The sequence below is a fragment of the Trachypithecus francoisi genome, unplaced genomic scaffold, assembly GCF_009764315.1.
Source record: "Trachypithecus francoisi isolate TF-2019V2 unplaced genomic scaffold, Tfra_2.0 Lachesis_group0, whole genome shotgun sequence".
Lineage (NCBI taxonomy): Eukaryota > Metazoa > Chordata > Mammalia > Primates > Cercopithecidae > Trachypithecus > Trachypithecus francoisi.
The window spans coordinates 58538246-58556469 of NW_022681453.1; the positions used below are offsets into that span (position 1 = coordinate 58538246).

Here is an 18224-nt window from a genome sequence, read left to right on the forward strand (position 1 = left end):
GATATTAATTCAGCATCTGGATCCCACTGTGCCTGAAGCTCCATCTTTACACTTTTTGAAAGAAGAACCTTGGTGCTGATGCAAACTGAAGCAAGTGTGATCATGAGGTTCTGTGATCTGGGGAGGAGACCTAGGATGGGGGCCACAGTGGTGAGGGTAAAGGTCAAGTAAGTCATCAGAGAGAGAAAATGTCAGAGCGATCACGAAGGGCCTTGAATGCCAGGCTCAGGAGCTGAGCAGATTTGAGTTTTGGCAAGCTTCCTCCCATGGCAGCAAAGGGGTGGAGGCCAGGAGGCCAGGGAGGAGACTAGGCAAAGGCCCAGGTAGTTGATGCTGAGCCTGGGCCAAGGTGGAGGTCATAGGCTCATGAGGAGGGGGAGACACCTCCCTGGCAGTGCCCCAGGTAAGGTCTCCAGGGCACTGCTGCCTTTGTGGCCCTGACCACAGCAGACCAAGGTGACCCCACTCACCTGGGTTGAAAGAACAGATGTGCCCAGGCCAAGAAGGCAGAGCCTCTGTTTACAGTGCAGTTGTCAAGGAGGGGTGGGCCCATCGGGTCAAATCCCAGCTTTGTCACTTCTGGCTATATAACCTTGAGCAAGTCACTTAGCATCTCTCTGCCTCAGTTTTCCCAACGGTAAAATGGGGAGAATAACAGTACCCAAGTGGCAGTGTGGTTATGAGGATTAAATGAGAAAATGTACAGAGAGCTTAGAACAGAGCCTGGCCCAGAGGAAGCTCTCGACAACAGCCAGCTATTATGATTATTAGTGTTGTTTTTTCTGGGTCGCTAAGGCTAGGTCCACAGGTGACCTGGCTCTGCTCCTTGCCATGGGAAGGGAGGTGGGAATCCAAGTCCACTGGGCCCTCAGAAGCAGGGTTGGGGGCTCTGCTGTAAGTCATCTGGGTGTCAATCCCAGCTCGGCCACTGCCCTCCCTGAGCCTTGGTTTCCTCCTCTGTCCACTGGGACCACAGTCCCTACCCTTGGAGCTGTTGTGCAAAGATATGTTAAGAACGTGGGAAGAAACCAGTGAGGCAACCCCAGGGCAGTGAATGCAGTACGTTCTGGTCCGGGCCGCAAGCTTCCTCTTTGGGGGAATAAGGTGAGCCCAGGCTGAGGCTGGAGAGACAGATGGAAAAATCATGCCTGCCCCTCTCTGGGTCCCAGCCTCAGCACACCCAGGAATGTGGCAGCTGTAATCCCCCATCCCACACATTCCCAGAGTCCCAGGGTCTCACCAGCCAGACCCCCAAGCCAGAGTTTCTTCTTCTGCTGAGGTCCAGCCTCCTGCCCACCTGTGCTGGCACAGGAACTCCTCACCAACACCTTGCCTGTGGGCCTTGGGCTCTCACCCCTCTGGGTCGGACACTCACTCCCACCAGGAAGCTGTGCAGATCCTGAGACTGGGCAAAAGGCTTTGCTCACACCCGGATGGGACCAGCCTTCCTCCTACAGGGCTGAGCGCTGCCCTCGGAACCACGAGACCCGCCTGTTCTGCCTGCCTGTGCCGGACAGCCCTGGGGGAGGCTGAGCTATCCTGCTGCAGGACAGTGGCCAGGGTCAGACAGACAGCCCTAGCAAGTGTCCTGCCCCACCCTCCCCAAGCCCTGGGTTTCCAGGGAGTGGCAGTCCCGGGTCTCAGCCATCCAGTCCCCTCTCTCTGGGCAGCAGCTCCAGAGGGACCTATGTGTTCAGCCCCATCACTCTGCCCACAGACCCCCCATTACATACCCGCCTCTCCAGGGGTCTCCCGGCTGAGCCCACACAGCATGTTCGCTATTGTCTCCCCTGCTGCCCACCAACTCCCTCGGGAGCCACGCTGCTCGGCCCTCCCTTCCCTCCCCAGGGAGGGGCTGTGGGAGGGAAGCTCACAGCTCCCACTGGCTGGGCACTGAGTCCACCCACTGCAGCGGGCGGCTCTCTGCTTAAAGGGGACATGGCTGTTGTCAAGGCTGGCTCCAGGACAGGGTCCAACATGCCCCACCCCTGCAGCCTGGGTCTGGACAGGGCGTCTTTGAAGGTGGCATGCCTGGGGCTTCCTCCAGGGCTCTCAGGCAGAGAGAGAGCCTGCTCCTAACTTGCCCTGGGACTTTGGCAAACGACTGCCCCCCAGGCATCAGTTTTTTCATCTGGAGACAGGGAACAGTGCTTTTCAAACTTTTTTTTCTTTTTTTCTACGTAGCAGATTCCAAGGGAATTTGCACAGAACCCCCGGACATAAGCTAGATGAAGCACAGACTCTTTGCATGAACAATGTCAGGGCGTCTCTGCAGTTCTCAGCTTAGAAACCCTTGAGCTCAGAGACCCTCCAGGGCCCTCCCACCAATGTTCCAACTACCTCTCCTAGGTCTCAGTTTTCTCTTAGGTAAGATGAACCCAGTAGCCTGCCACATGGAGTGGCCACCCAGCTTTTTGTGAAGACCAAGTGAGTTGGGTGGAGGATCCGCCCGCCTCTGGGCTTGATAGGCAGGGCCAGCTGGTCACAGGCTCTAGCCACACCTGGCAGGCTCTGCCCCCTCCCAGACTCAGCTGGGAGCCTTGCACACTCCTGGGATTCCTCCACGTTGGTTCAGGACTGACCAGGCTGATCCTAATGGACACCTGAGGCTCCTCCTCTACCTGTCTGTGAGAAGGGGTGGCAGGCTGCACCCAATTTCCCCTGCTCTCCATCCCACCAGTGTATGCTGGCACCAACTGAGGGTCAGGCACCAAGAAGGGTGGGGTGATGGTGACACAGGGCACTGAATGGTGGGTGTCAACAACCTGTACAACTGCACAGTGCATTTGGCAAGGCAGAACCAGACAGACAAGGCCTGGCTCCCATGGAGTTCCTGGCCACATGGGAACACACGAGCCTCATATTTCTTCCATGTGTCCTGCAGCTAGTGGGAGAGGGCTGCCCGGTAGTGAGGGGCCCGAGGCTTCTTGTGGGCTCCCTCCAGAACAGTGATCCAGCATGGAATTTAGCCACAATTCCTGGGCCACCCCACACTGGCTCCTGCCAGTCCAACACTAGTGGCACCTTTAGAAGAATCCAGGTTCTAAATCCGGGGCGGGGCTACTTGTGCCTTTGTATCTGCAAACTCAAGACCCTACCCTGTCGCCCACTTCCCATGATGCCTTCTTCTTTGGGCAACTTGAGATCTGTTTCTAGGGGAAGGGTCCAGGCGCCAGGCAAGTTTCCCTTGACCGGCAGTGATGCCAAGGTCTCCGCCACAGTGCGGGTAGTGAGGGTCAGGTTGCAGAGGGAAGACCTGAATTTAGTGGACATTTGCTGAATGACTCAAATCATGCAGAGAAGGGGGTACACACACTCAATGTGACCACCGGTACCCTGGCAGTGGTCAGAGAGAGGCTCGCCATGAAGACCCTGACCTTCACCAGGGCACAGAGGCCACTTTGGAGCAGTCTTAGCTTCAACCAGGCAGGAAGGGATGCATGTGAACTGCTCTAACAGACCCTCACCCCACTGGCCTCCATTCCCTCCATCTATAGCCTCTTCAGTCAGGGAGGACAGGCACGTGGCACCCAGGCCATTGGAGTTAGATCTGCCCCTTCTTTCTCCCTCTTTCTCCCTCTTTCTCTCTCTCTCTCTTTGTCTCTCTCTCTCTCTCTCTTTTCATTTTTCGAGACAGCATCTCACTCTGTCACCTGGGCTGGAGTGCAGTGGTACAATTTCCACTTACTGCAACACACTGGCTGGGCTCAGATGATCATCCCACTTCAGCCTCCCTGGTAGCTGGGACTACAGGCAGATGCCATCATGCCTGGCTTTTACATTTTTTGTAGTGATGAGGTTTTCGCCATGTTGCCCAGGCTGGTCTCAAACTCCTGTACTTGCTCCTTCTTAAAAAAAAAAAAAATTTGCTCCCCATACAGATGCATTTAAATGAGTGATTAAGATTGGCAATTGGAAGCCTTGCCAAGTTTCTGTCTCTCTCACTGCTCCTTTGGAGTTTACTTTTGTGGACCCCCAAGCTCCTGGAAAGGTCATGCCGTGGATTAGGGGAGAGCTTCTGTGTGGCGTTTCTCTGAGTGCCTGCCATGCTATGCACTGTAGGACCAAGACAAGGAGGCAGATGGGAAACAGCATCTCCCCTTTGCCCTCTGTCCTCGACGACCTACTGAGCACGTTTTCATGTGATTTTATCCAAGTGCATGTTCAGAAGCAATTATTGGTCCATTTTGAAACAAGACAGAATTTAAATAAATAACTTGGCACAGAGAGGTTAAGCAACTTGCCCAAGGTCACCCAGCTGGTAAGGATGGAGCCAAGTTTCACACTCAGGAGGCCTGGCCCCCGCACTGCTATTCTTAATGGCACTGCTATGGGTCTCAGGATTTCAGGGATTTGTAAAAGCATCTGGGAGTGCAGAGGAAGAGGAATTAGCTCTGTCTGAGAGTCCACTGAGAAGGGTTTTTTTGAACTGACTTTGAAGGATGGGAAGGAGTTTGTCGACGAAGGAAAAAGCCATTGCATGTGTGTGAATCCATGGCCGAAATCCCAAATGACTAGGTGAGGAGACAAAGAAGGAAACAGAGATACAGCCAGGCCAGGGGTGGTCTCGCTCCTCCAAGTGCAGTCTGAGGACCAGCAGCATCTGCATCACCCGGAGCTTGTCAGATACACAGGTACTCAGGCCCCACCCAGGCCTGCCAAATCAAAAGCTGCATATTAAGAGGGTCCTCAGGTGATGCATATGAAGTTTGAGAAGCGCGGTATTAAGGAGTTTGTCTTTCATCCTGCAGGAAATGGAGAGCTAAGGATGGCTGTAGTGAGCGGGGCGAGACAGCTTTGCAAGAATCTCATACATGGAGTGCAGGCTGAGAGTAGGTGAGAGAAGGATTTCCGTCTGGGAGGCGGCCTAGGAATGAGCAGCAAGGGCTCCTTCTAGGACATGAGAGGAGGCAAAGCTGCTGCTTGATCACCCTCCAAAGACAATCCTTCTTGTCCAGTGCTGCCAACTTCAGGGAAGCAGAGGAAAAGGGGAACAGATTGCCTGGGCATGCAAGGTGGCTGGAAGCCAGGCCTGCCAAGCACCCAGGCCACCAGGGGCTCCTGAGGACAGCATCTGACTGCTTCATGTTTCAAATGCTGTGGGTGACACGTAAGGGGGACTGAGCAGCCCAGGGGAGATGGCAGGGCCACTGAGCTGGCAGGTAGCCCCTCTTTGGTCAGGAGGGGCCTGACATGTCCATGTCCCCAGGTTTGTGAGACAATTGGAAGATGGATTCCTGTGTGATCGGGGCACTTGTCCAGACCTCTCTGGACCTCAGCTTTCTTGGCTGTAGAATGAGAATAATAAAAACACCCACCCGCTAGGGTTGGGAAGACCACGTATTAATGAAACAGGAAGCGTTCATCTACTCACTTGCCTGCCAAGAGTCTCAAACTAACGCTGCCAAACAGGCCAGAAACAGAATTTCAAGGGAGCTAAGCACACAAGTCAGACATGCCCAGGTTCGAATCCCAGCTCCACCACCCACAAGCTGTGTGACCCTGGGCAAGTCACATCTGTCTGAGATTCACTTTGCCCCTTGTGAGGAATGAGGGTCAGAGAGCTTGGCAGAGTTTTGCAAACTCACGGTCACCATATGCTCTTCCCAGCGGAGGCCCAGGCCTGCAGGGCCCTCACGTTGTCTCTCAGTGGGGCACCACTGGCACTAGAGTTGGGGCATTCTGCTGCGTGGGGCTGCCTCTCACCTTGCGGGTTCCTAGCATCCCTAGCCCCTCCCACCCAGAGGCTAGCGGCCACTGTGGTTGAGAACCAAGCCCATGCTGCACAGATGGGAAAACTGAGACCCAGAGAGGGCCTTGTCAGGGGTGCCCCACCAGCACAGCGAGGGCCTGGACCCAGGCCTCTGTCCTTCATCTCAGACTCCAGGGCTGAGTCCGTCATAACACAGGTGAGCCTTGTCCTGAGCCCACCAGGGGCCCTGAGTGACAGCCGGAAATGAAGTCTGGGAGGCAGCGATGACAATTCAAGGACAAGAGAGATAAATCTTTATTGCTATGGGCTGTCAGTTGCTTCTTCCTCCGACCCTCCTCCCTCCGCCCCAGGGGCCAGGCCAGGACAATTGCTCCCTCCCTGCCTGGTCCTCTCAGAACCTGCTTCTTGTTGTTAAACATTTCAGCCAGGTAGATGTTATTGTACCCATTTTATAGATGGGGAAACTGAGGCTCAGTCTGGGATTTCACGAGCCACAGGAGAGGGGCACTAGGTGACCCCCTCTTAGGGAGTGCTGTTTGGTCTTGTCCCCACGCTGTCTAAGGTATCCCACATCTCCCCAGCCCTCATGGCCCCTCACCTGACTTCAGGGAAGGCTGGAAGGAGCTTCAGGGGTAGTGCCACCCAGTGGGCTGCCTGAAGCTGTGGGCCTCAGACCCACAGAGCCTGCCAGCCTACAGGAAAACACGCAAGGCCACAGGCCAAGGAGGCTCTGACAGCCGCAAGAGCAAAGCATGGCAGCCGTGTGGACAGACCCAGGAGCGGGGGTTTCCAGAATGTTGAGAAGAGCCACTGTCAACATAATTGGAACAGAGACTCCATGCACCAGGCCTTGTGACCAGCATTTTGCACACATTTTCTCATTTCATCCCAGGAATATCTCCACTTCAGAGATGAGGAAGCCAGGGCCCGGAAAGGTGAAGTCACTTGCCCTTAGGCAAAATATCAGGGGGGAGCCAGGGTTTGAACCGAGGCCTGCCTGATGGCAGCCCCACCCAGTGGCTCCGAGAAATACATACACCGAACCACTCTCCACAGCCCAGGCACGTGAACAGAGTCAGGAAGCCCAACGCAGCCAGCCAGATACAAACACATGTTCAGAGGAGCTGGGAACCCCTGACTGGGCAGGGTCAAGTCACCAGCAGGCCAGGGGCCTGGCCACGGATGGGACAGCTCCCAGGGGCTCCCTCTTGGGTTCCATGCTTCCCTTGACACCCACGATAGCTTCCCTCCTGGAGGAGAGGACATGGGAGTACAACTGTACAGTGGGCCTCTCTGAGCCTCAGGTTTCTCCTCTAAAATGTGGATGATGAAGTTGTCTGTACTAACAAGGTCTTTGTTGAGAAGCTCAGTGAATGAGCAAAACACCTAGAAAACTATAGCATGTGGGCACAGGGAGATGGCCAGCATGATCATGGCCCTGCCGTGTCTCTCTGGTCACCCATTCACTCAGAGAATATTTACTAAGCACCTACTACCTTCCAGAGGTCAGCTGGGCCAGAGGTTTCAGCAGTGAACAGAACAAGCAGACCCTCCCTTTTTAGAGCTTCTGGTCTAGGGAGGACCAGAGATCCAGCAAGAAAAACAGACAGACAGAAGGCATTTGAGATGGTCCTGAGAGCTGTGATAGACATAGCGACGATGTTGGCACAGAGAATACAAGGCAGGTGGTCAGGGAGAGCCTCTCAGAGTAGGCAACTTTTAAGTTGAGCCCCAGGTCTCCTTCACCAGCATCTTCACACCCCATAGGGACCTGTGGGTTGGGTAGAGGGAGGGGACTGCTCTGCAGTAACTGCCTGGAGCTGGATGAGAAGGCACAAAGGGAGGAGGAAGTTCCAGGTAGGCCAACCAAGCTTGGGTGCCAGGAGCAGCTGAGGGGCAGGTGCAGCTGAGGCACAGAAACAAGGTCAGCAGGGGCCAGGGAGAGGAGTTGGGATTCTGTTGAGTGTGAGGGGAGGGTTTTTGGCAGGGTCGTGGTGTGACCTAACTTCTGTTTTGCAATGGCAACTACCGGGAATGGGCTGCAAGGGTCAGGATGGCACAGGGTGAGGGGTCTGGGGGAGGAAATGGGCCAGGCACTTCAGAGGCAGGAGATCTGGAATCCAGGTCCCTTCTGCTCTGAGCCTCATTTCCTCTTCAGGTAAGCATCAAAGCTCCTCTAATGACAGCCAACAGGGCACGTTTGAGGAACTGCCAGGTGGAAGCGGTCAGAAAGCATGGTGTCAGGATGTATCTTGATGCAAAACAGGAAGAAAAAGAAAAATGGGCACCAGCTATAAACTGGTGAGGCACAGAGCGTGGAGGGCAAACGGCCCCAAGTTCATGCAGAGGTGTCCCAACTAACTGTCACCAGAGAAGTGAAAACAGAAACAGCGAGCTCTCACTTGACTCTCCTCAAAATGGCACATGCTAGAAATGCAGACAAAACCAAGTGCTGGTGAAGGTGTGGGGAGATGGAAATGGAAAGTCACAGCACTGCTGGTGGGGGTAAACTGAGGCAGCCACAGTGGCAGCACCTGGCAGTGTTAGGAGAAATTCCATGTCTGGCCACCTGTGTCCCAGCATCCTCACTCCTAGAAGTTATTGCAGAGTAATCCTACCCCCTACCCAGGTCCCTAAGGGGCGTGAACTCTTGAGAATGTTGGTAAAGGTGACCTGGGACTCCATCCTAGGGTAGGGGACAGTTAACGTGGTGACTGCACACTGTGGAGTGTGACACAGCAGTTAGAAGTGCAGCCACATGAATGGCTCTTAGAAAACCTGGTGTCACATTAAAGAAAGAAAGGAGGGGAGAAAGGGAGGCAGGAAAGATGGAAAGGAAGGAAAGAAGAGAGACAGAATGAGATCTACCCTGTGGTATCAGTTATGTATTGAAATGTGGTGTCATTATGTATTGAAAGCAGACACATAAAGCACTATCTATGCTGCAAGGGCACACACAGACTTAAATACCTATTTCATCTATTTCAAGTGCAAGTTTAGAGGGAAGTAATGTGGGGTGGCAATAGGGCATGAAGGAGAGGAAATAAGATAATACAGAGCCAGATCCGGCACTGGGATGGCCCAGAACAATGTGTGCTTTGAACTGAGAAATTTAGCTCGACCTTTGGAACTTGGAGTTAAAAAATTAAAAATAAATAGGTGCCTCAGATGGCATGTTAGAAGTTGAAACTCTTTCCTGAGGATGCTGCTGGAAGAGTTTGGAGGGAGAGAGGGACAGGGTCAGCGAAGTGTCTTAGAAAACTGACTTGAATGGGTGCTCAAAACGCTCCTGGGTGAGGGGTTGGGCCTTGCTGTCTGTCCACCCTCCCCATCCTCCTCCCCTCAGGGGCTACTCTGACTGTCCACCTGCCCTCTCTCTGCCTTCCTAACAGAAAGCAAAACATGGAAATAAATGGACAAAGCTATTGGGGCTCAGCTCCAAGAAAAAGCGGCATTAAGCATCTAATCTCAGGATGGCAGTGGCCCCTCCCTGCCCTGTCCTAGAGAAAGTCCCGCACTGGGACTCAAGAGACCCAAGTTCGAAGTCCAGCCACTGCTCACACAGGGCCTACTGTGGGCCAAGAACATTACACATGTTGAAATGTCAGCATCTCTTATAGAAAGAACTACATCCAAAGAGGATCTGCTACAAACCCACCCAGAACAAAGGTGGCCACAGAGTCAGGGATGCTCAGAGGAGGAGTCCAGGAAAGCTACTGGGTGGAGGTGGTGTCTGAGCCAAGCCTTTAGGGACAAAGAAACTCAACACTCAAAGATAAGGTAGGCAGGGACTTCCAGGGAGAGGGCACAGCCTGGGCAGAGGGTTGGAAGTGGGAAGGAAAGGTACCATCAAAAGGGTCCCCAAAGAGCCGGTGGCTGGCTAGGCACCCAGGGCCGGATTCTGCAGACACAGTTCTGAGGAGAAGAGAGGGCACTGAATCAGGGCATTCCTGGCACTGTGACGGGCCATGTGGATGACATTTAGGAAGGAGCAGGCTCTCCGGAGGCCCCTCCGGTGAAGACACAGAGAGCTTATGCAGCTGTACACAGGCCAAGCCGTCAGGAGCAGTGCATGGGCCTCCGCACCCTGGAGTTGATGCAGCGACTCCCCCTTGTGGCTGGTAATCAAGGCATGAGGGTAGTGGATGAGGCTTCGGGAGGGGTGGGCACACCTGTCATCCTGTGCGGTGACCAGCTTTGGTCTCAGGGTCAGCCTGTGGCTAACACTGTACCTGGAGTCCCACCACCCACCCATGGATCAAGCATGACTCTCCGTCCATATGCAAATACCCTAGAGAGAAGGAAAGGGCCAGCAATTGCTGAGCGCCTACTGGATACGCAGCACTTTATGTACACTGTCTCATGGAGTCTTTCAAGAGTCCTGTGGGATAGACATTGCTATTCCCATGCTACAGTGCAAAACCGAGGTCAAGAGAGGGGAAGGGGCTTTGTTAAGGCGGCCCAACTAGGATGGGCAGAGGGCCAGACCGTGAGAACCAGGTGCTCCCTCCTTGAGCCCTTTGTACAGACTCTTCCCTTTGCCTGGAATGTTCTTCCTCATTTTCCTCCTTAGAGTCCAGTCTAATACCTCCACCCAGAGGCCCACCCTGGCCACGCGGGGTGTGTCTCCTTTACCTCCCTCAGCCGTTCCTCCAATGCCTTTCCTCTCAGCCCTTCCTCCACCTTTTCTTTTCCACTAAATGGGAGATCCACAGCTGTCTTGCTCACTGATTTCAACCCCATGCCCAGGGCAGGGTTGTGCACACATTAAGTGCTACACAGGTGTTTGCAGAATGAGTGAATGAGAAATATATGATGAATGTACATAATCTCTGAATTGCCATATTGGAAAGAAACCAACAATTCATGCCTTCTAACATGCAGGAATCCTCTCTGCTGTTTAGTACAGCTTGTACACCCCCATAAATGGGAGCTCACCACCTCTGAGCAGCCCACCCTATTCCTGAATAGTTGTAAGGGGTGAGAGTCACTCTGTTATCCCAGCTGTAGCCTGCCTCCCTATGGCTCCCCCTGGTCCCACACCATGGCCTCTGAGCCCTGGCAGGAGAGGCCACATCTCAGTCTGGATGTGGCTTCAGTGGGAACCCAGGGTGTGGCTGAACACGGTGGTGACCATTCACCCCGTTATTCTGGGGCCATCTCCTGGGGGCTCCCCCAACCAGGAAGAACAAACCATTCTCCCAGATGCCAAAACATCTGACCATGCTGGACAGACATCTTTTATGTCCAAGTGGGGAAACTGAGGCTCAGAGAAAATGGGAACATAAGCCTCTAATAATGACAATCCTGGCTGGCCCTCACCTGGCACCCTACAGATTTCATACTACTTCTCGCCTCTAGGGGCGTTTACTTCAGTCCCATGAGGCTGGGCTCATCAGTCGTTTCATTTTACAGACAAGGAAACTGGAGCCCAGAGACAGCTCAGTTCTCCGGCTCCAAAGCCTTAAATCACAGTTCAGTTCACACACATTCTCAAAGGGCTTGGTGGACGTGGTGATCACCAGATTCTGTGTCCTCATGGTAGACTTGAATATTGAAAGAGAATCCTGGAGCTGTGAACCCACGGTGGACCCTCGGGCAGGGTGAGAACATGGGAAGGACCATCCAAGGACCCCAGGCCGCCCAGCTGAGAATATGCCAGAGAGATGGGCAGGAGTGTGGGGGTGGGAGCCCTGCAGGGTTTGGGGGTGGGCCCTGGCAGAGACCATGTGTTTGAGGACAGGGCTTGACCCTGGGATTTCCAGGCCAGTGCCTGCTGCCTGGCAGCTGAGACCCCTATGCCCCAAACCGACCAGCCCTCTCCATCCTCCCTGCCTCCCATTCCCAGCACCAAGTAGCAGAGCCTATTCCCACCTTTGAGCCTTTTTACCACCATCCTCCAGGAATGCCCTCTTCCTAATCCCTGTCTGCCAGGCCAAGTCCTACAAGCCCTCCAAGACTGCTGCCTCAGGAAGCCCTCCCACTGACTGGGGCCTCATCTAGGGCTCCAAGCCCTCGGCACCTCTCAGTCCCACTGTGTGTCAACTCACTGGCCATCCCACACTCTTCCTTGCCCATCTACCCCTAGAAGAAGACACCAGCGTGGTGATGAAGTGTGAGGAGCATTCTAGTATGCCACCCTCCCCGCAGCAGCACCGCTGGGGCCTCAGAGGGGTCCTGAGTTCAAGTCCTGGATCTACCTCCACCTCTGACAGACTGGATGACCTTGGGCAAAACCAGCCTCCATCTCCCCATGTATAAAATGGGAGTACATGCGTGGCCGCAGGAGAAGTAGGGCTTGCGGTCTTTGGGGGCTGCTTCAGCTCTGGCCTCAGTCAGCCTAGAACCCCTCCACCTCCATCCCCAGCTTGAATTCCAAATGACCCTCGGCTACTTACAAACCCCAAACAAACCTTCCTCAACAAACCCACTCTGCACATGGGCACTGAGACACAGCACGGAGCAAGGATCTTACCCAAGGTCATCCTACAGGGACCCCAGCAGCCCCAATTATGTGGCTGTTAGGGACTGCTGGCCATGTGCCCCTTTTCGCCCGCCCACCTGCCCACCACATCTGCTTATGAGTCACCACTACCTCGACCAAGATAGCAAAATGTGGGAATCAGAGAGCCAAGGTTGGCCCAAGGGGAGTGAGTGGGTGGGAAGGGGGAGGCTGCAAGGCTTCCAGGCCCAGGAGAGCAGGGGCCCAGAAGGGACACTGAGGCCAGGAGGAACACGGACCTGCCAAGGACCCATGAAGAGTCGCGATCAGCCTCAGTCCCTTGGCTGATGGAGGTGCTTTCTGTTGCATCTGACCATCTCCCCACTGGGTAGGGAGACAGGGTTGGGAGCCTTCACAATGATCCAGACAATTAAGACAGGCAGATGGTTCTGCTGGACTGAACATTCAAGCCGACAGACGGAGACAATGCCGGGACCTGAGTTGACGAGATCAGCATGCGTTCCAGAGGGAGACACGCGCAAGCAAGGCCAATGTGCAGTTGGGACATTCTGGGAGGGGCTTGGCACGTCTGTCTGCTCTGCCTGGCTCAGACCTCCCCAGGCCCTGGGCTCCACTCTGGGCTCTGCTCTGCAAGAGGGACACAGAGAGGATGAGGTATGGACAGAGGTGGCAGCCAGGCGGAGAGGGCAGAGACTGTGTCCTGTGGGGAGCGGGGCTCACTCAGCCTAGAGCAGGGAGAGGCATCGCTTTTTCGGCAGGGCTGTCCCGGGACAGGAGAAGCAGAGAGAAGGCAGAGGACTTGGGGGAGCCTGGGGAAAGCAGAGCAGTGGCCACATGTTGAGAATACAACCAAGGGGTCCCTTGCACCCAGCAGGGGAGGCTGAATAAGCTGACCGTGAAGGAACGCCCCCGGGGTGAAATGTTTGGAAGTCCGGCAGCCTGGGTAGGCTCATGCTCCGGTACTTCTTTCCTAGGTGTGTGACCTTGGAAAGTAACTTCTTCTTTAAGCCTCAGTTTCCTCAGCTGCAAATGGGGTGATTTAGTTCATAACCCACAGGCCTGTTGCAAGGGTGAGAAAGTACATGGGAAGTGCCTGGCACACAGCAAGTGCTCAATAAACGTTTGGGAAACAAAGAACAGGTCTAGAGGTTCACTCCAGACTGCCGGGGTTCTGGACGAGAGTTTATCCCTGTCTTCTTGATTCAAAAAAAAAAAAATCACCTGGTCTCCGAGCCAGCATAGCTGATCTGAAATTCTGGCGCCCGCAGGCATGGAGGAAGGCAGAGGCTCAGGAGTGGGGCACTGGAGAGAGAGTGCTCATTTCCACGCTGGGAGTCAGATTTGAGGCCCTGATGTGGCTGCCAGGAGAAATGCCAGGAGCCGGATGTGGTGGCGTGTGGGAGGCCAAGGGGAGCCTCATTAAGGAGCGGAAGGAGGGAGTGAATAATTCATCACAGACCTGCACCACAGAGTGGGCACAGGCAGATAAAGCTCAGGAGGGCAAGGACAGGGGTTTATGTCTGTCTTGTTCCCTGTTGTACCCCAAGGGCCTAGAACAATACCTATGACATAATAGGTGCTCAATAAATATTTGTTGAATGAAGTGACACAGGCTATTCTCCTGCCTCTACATCCATCAGTTCTGTCCACCCTACAGTCCTGGCTCCTCACCTCCTGCCTGGGCCCCACCCAAGCCTCCTTCCTCCAACCCCACCTATGGTCTGCAGAGCACAGCCAGCGCTTATTCTTTTCTTTCTATTTATTTATTTATTTATTTAGGCACAATCTCAGCTCACTGCAACCACTGCCTCCCAGGTTCAAGCAATTATCTTGCCTCAGCCTCCCAGGTAGCTGGAATTTACAGGCATGCACCACCACACATGGGCTAATTTTTGTATTTTAAGTAGTGATGGGGTTTCACCATGTTAGCCAGGCTGGTCTTGAGCTCCTGGCCTCAAGTGATCTGCCCACCTCAGTCTCCCAAAGTTCTGGGATTATAGGTATGAGCTACTACCGTACCTGGTCCAGATCCTGTTCTGACACTCGAAGCAGTCCTCCACTCTCTGCTGCTCAAGGACCACCCATGGTTCCCACTGCCCCCAGGACAGAGTTCAAGCTCCACAGCCTTTCACCTCCTCCACCCTGCCTCTCTCCTCTCCCCACACCCTTCATGCTGACCAAGGCTCTCATGGGGTCTTGAGGCAGATCTTTCAAGCCTCCAGGCATTTTCTTTTCTTTTCTTTTCTTTTTTTTTAAGAGATGGAGTCTTGCTCCATCGCCCAGGCTGGAGTGCAGTAGCACCATCTTGGCTCACTACAACCTCCGCCTCCCGGGTCCAAGCTATTCTCCTGTCTAAGCTTCCCAAGTAGCTGGGATTACAGACACGTGCTACCACGTCCAGCTAATTTTTTTAGTAGAAATGGGATTTCACCATATGCTGGCCAGGCTGGTCTCGAACTCCTGACCTCAAGAGATCTGCCCGCCTCGGTCTCCCAAAGTGCTGGGATTATAGGCATGAGCCACTGCACCTGACTACCTCCAGGCATTTTCATGAGCTGCTCCCCCACTTATCTACCTGGCAAACTCTTACTCATCCTTAAATACCCAGCTCTGGGAGTCTCTTTTGACCTCTCTCAAGCAAAGTCATTGCTTCCTTCTAGAGGCAATAACTACACCCTTGAGTGTCAGTTTGGAGGACGTAGGAGGGGTCTCACATGACCATGTGGCTCAGGGACCTCCGCCCAAGTATTCAGAGTGAGAAAATGGGGCCTTACCCGGAGAAGATGAGCAACAGGACGGCTCATTAAAATCATATAGGCTGGAAACGGATAAATGTGTCGCCAGGCATTTTTTGAAAAAAATATTTTGAAGAAGAAAACAGAAGAAACACCTTGCGTTCTCCCATATCTCTTGGATTCTTCTCCCTTGAGGTTTCGTTTTCGTGAATGTGCAGGCTCACTTCATGGGCAAAGCAAGTTCCTTGTGCCTCCCTCAGTGCCCTCCGTGAAGGAGTGGAGAGGGGTTGGGCAGGAGCCTGGCTCAAGTCTGCACACAGTGTGTCCTCAATCAACCAGGCTGAGCCCTCCTTTTTCCTTTGCTTATTTTCTATTAAGAGCTATGCTGGCCCCAGATGTGACTGCGCTGGGGACAGTGGTGTGTACATGGGGAGAGGAAGTAAGTGGTTGGGTCACTAAGGGGAAGATGGAATTAAAAATTCCAGGAGTCTACTGTATGTCCCAAACTTCCTCAGTTGGCACTGCAATCTCAGAAGGGCAGTTTCTCTTGGGCTCACTTTACCAGGGAAGGAAACTGAGGTTGAGTAGCCGTCCAAGGCCACACAGGGAGTAAGAGCCAGGACAAGATTTGAACCCTGGTCTGTCTGGGCCAATGTAAGCATTTCCTGCATCTCCAAGATGCAGAGCCTGATCCACAGCATTTAGTAGGCTGCTCTCCAAATCTTGGGGAAGCTCAAATCTGGAGCCAACCCAGGATTTCATCTGTCCCTCCAGCCTGGGAGGATCCCACTGGGCTCTTAGGGTCTGTGGACCTGAACAGAGGACAGCAGCCTCAATGGGGGAGGGAGTGTCTCCTGCAGGGGTGGTCTCAGCACAGGAGTCTCTGGCCAGACCCAAGGAGAGGCCTGCTCCTGATGTTCTCCAGGCACCAACTGCTCTGCCTCTGTGGATCGGGCTTCCAGGGACCTCTAGGATGTCAGGCCACCAGCTGCCCTGAGGCCAGTGCAGGACCTAGAGCCCTCTGCTGCCGCACAGACACCTACCCCATCCCCGACACCTCCCTGAGGAAGACGCTCCCTGTGTAGACCTCAGAGTCTGGAAAATGCTCAGTTACAAGCTCACTGGCTGGAGAGAGCCTCCGTATGTCAGCTGTGTGGCCTTAGGCAAGTTACTTAACCTCTCTGTGCCTCAATTTCCTCCTGTGCACAATCAGAATGAGGATGGGACCAGCCTTGCAGGGCTACTGTGAGGAATGAATGAGTGAATGCACTGCTTGGCACACAGTGGCACTGAGTGAATGTCTGTCACTGCTGTTCCTGTTGACAGTAAGATGATTCTTGGTCCTAAGCCTGAAGCATAGAGATTGTGAATTCACCACCTCCCTCCTCCCCATGCTGTAGATGGAGAAATGGCAGCATAGGTGAATCCTGGGGTCACACAGCCTGGGGGGCTTAACTCCAGCTCCTCCCCACTCCCAGTCCAATCTTGGTCCCACCCTAAGCCCCCTCCTAGCACTCTGAGGAGCTGAGCATGTGTCCAGTCATGGGAACCCGCACAGGCTGGGGCTCAGCATAGAGAGTCTTGCCCAGAGGCAGGCCGCCTTCACCTAGGTCCCCCTGTTCCAACTCTCCACGTTCAGCTCCTCGCTCCCTCCCACTCCTGCTCCCCCACACACAGCGCCCCTGCTAGGCGATCCCAGCCCATCTGGACAGCCTCACGACCTCAACAGGAAGGAGAGAAAAGGCTGCTGGGGACATGCCCTGGGAAGGGGTGGGGGCGATGAAGGAGACACACAGGAAAGTCCAGAGAGACCCAAGGAGAGACAGTGACAGTGGAAGAGGAACAGAGAAGAGCAAGACAGAGACAGACAGAGTGGGAGAGAGAAGGCAGAGCAGAGGCGGGGGCAGAGAACTGGGTGAGGGAGGGCAGACAGCAGGAGAGAGAGACACAGAGAGACCCCGAGGCCAGGCAGAGAGACAGTGGGAGAGAGAGGAGAGAGAGACAGAGAGACAGTGGGAGAGAGAGGAAGAGACCCAGAGAAAGCAGAGAGACCGAGACAGAGAGATGGAGGAGAGAGAGAAGGAAGCAGAGCGGTGGAGAGACGGGGAAGGGAACTGGAGTGGTCTGGGGCAGAGATACAGAGGGAGAGAGAGAGATGCAGCACAGAAACCCAAAAGGCTCCTCGAGAGAGAGGGGGAGGGAGAGCAGGGGTGATTGAGGACAGGCGGGGAGCCCAGGAAGTCCCTCTGGGCCCCTCGCCGTCCACCCAGACTCACCGGCACCTTTGAGCCTCCGCCTCACCACGCCCAGCCGCCACTTGAGTGACACCGCCAGCATTGTGCCCTCCTGCCCTCTGGCAGAGCCCTGTGCAGCCTGCCCCAGCCTCCCACGCCTGGAGTCGGCGCTCCTGTGCCCGCTCCAGAGCTGCCTGCGCTAACTGGCACAGGCTGGGCGCTCCCTTCCTCCGCCCTCCGGGAGTTGCTAAAATAGATAATCCTCCCCGGAGCCAGCGGTGGCATTGGTGGCGGCAAGGCCCTTCCTCCACAGCAGCCCGGCCTGGGGAGTACAGCGCCGGATGTTCTAGCCTCTGCAGCAAACCTTCATCAGGCCCCACCCTCAAGTCCTCTTCCCGCCAAAGTGCTCACCTGGCCCACCCCACCTTTTGCTGAAATCTACCAATCCCCTCGTCCCCTCTTCCCTGGGCTGGCTGTTTGATACCTGAAGGCCTCTGCACCTGCAAGGCCCTCCCTCTAGAATGCCCTTCCCCTCTAGTGGGGCTCCACGCATCCTCTCTGCCTGGGAATGTTTGCTCCCTTCAGGGCACCCCACCTGCTGGATCTCAACACATTTCATGCTAGGTTGAGATTATCTACCTGACCCCAAGAAGAAGGAGTTCTGAGACAAGGACAAGAGTCCACTTGTCCTGTGTCCCCAGCAGACAACACCGCACTGGGCATGTGACTGGGGCCACCAGAGTAGAACGAGGAGACCCAGGCCCCTCCTCTTAACTCCTAACACCTACAACTATAACACATAACATGGGGATACCGGAAGAAGCCGCTCAAACTGCTGGTTGGGTGGAGTTTTGGGGACTATGTGTGAGTACTCAGAAAACACATCCAGCATCCCTTCTTGTCGTACACATGGCTAGCCTCCTCTCTCATCCCACATCCTGACCCCTGAGTTTGGCAGGGCAGTGTTGCCCTAGGGGAGACTGAGGCAGATGGGCAGTGACTTGCTCATGGTCACAGAGCACATACGTTGCAGAGGTGGCTCTAGAACCCCAGGTTCCTACCCTCTCTCTACCAAGGCA

The 18224-nt window shown here is 54.6% G+C and overlaps 1 protein-coding gene across 8 annotated transcripts in view; it reads right to left on the reverse strand.

Moving 5' to 3' along the window:
- The window catches only part of GRIP2 (glutamate receptor interacting protein 2), a 66549-nt gene extending 49043 nt beyond the window's left edge, over positions 1–17506 (reverse strand). For 3 of the 8 annotated variants that reach the window (XR_004437038.1, XM_033210798.1, XM_033210795.1), the window contains exons 1-2: positions 1734–1870; positions 1298–1399 (exon numbers count right to left, since the gene is read on the reverse strand). Coding sequence is in view for 5 of the 8 variants with exons in the window: in XM_033210798.1 (XP_033066689.1) it covers positions 1298–1399; positions 1734–1773 (142 nt within the window). In the remaining 3 variants the exon portion in view is untranslated. Of the gene's footprint in view, positions 1–1297; positions 1400–1733; positions 1877–17187 lie in introns of those variants that run through there. The other 5 variants (XR_004437039.1, XR_004437040.1, XM_033210799.1 and 2 more) reach the window with 4 other exon arrangements.
- Between the last annotated feature and the right edge of the window lie 718 nt (positions 17507–18224).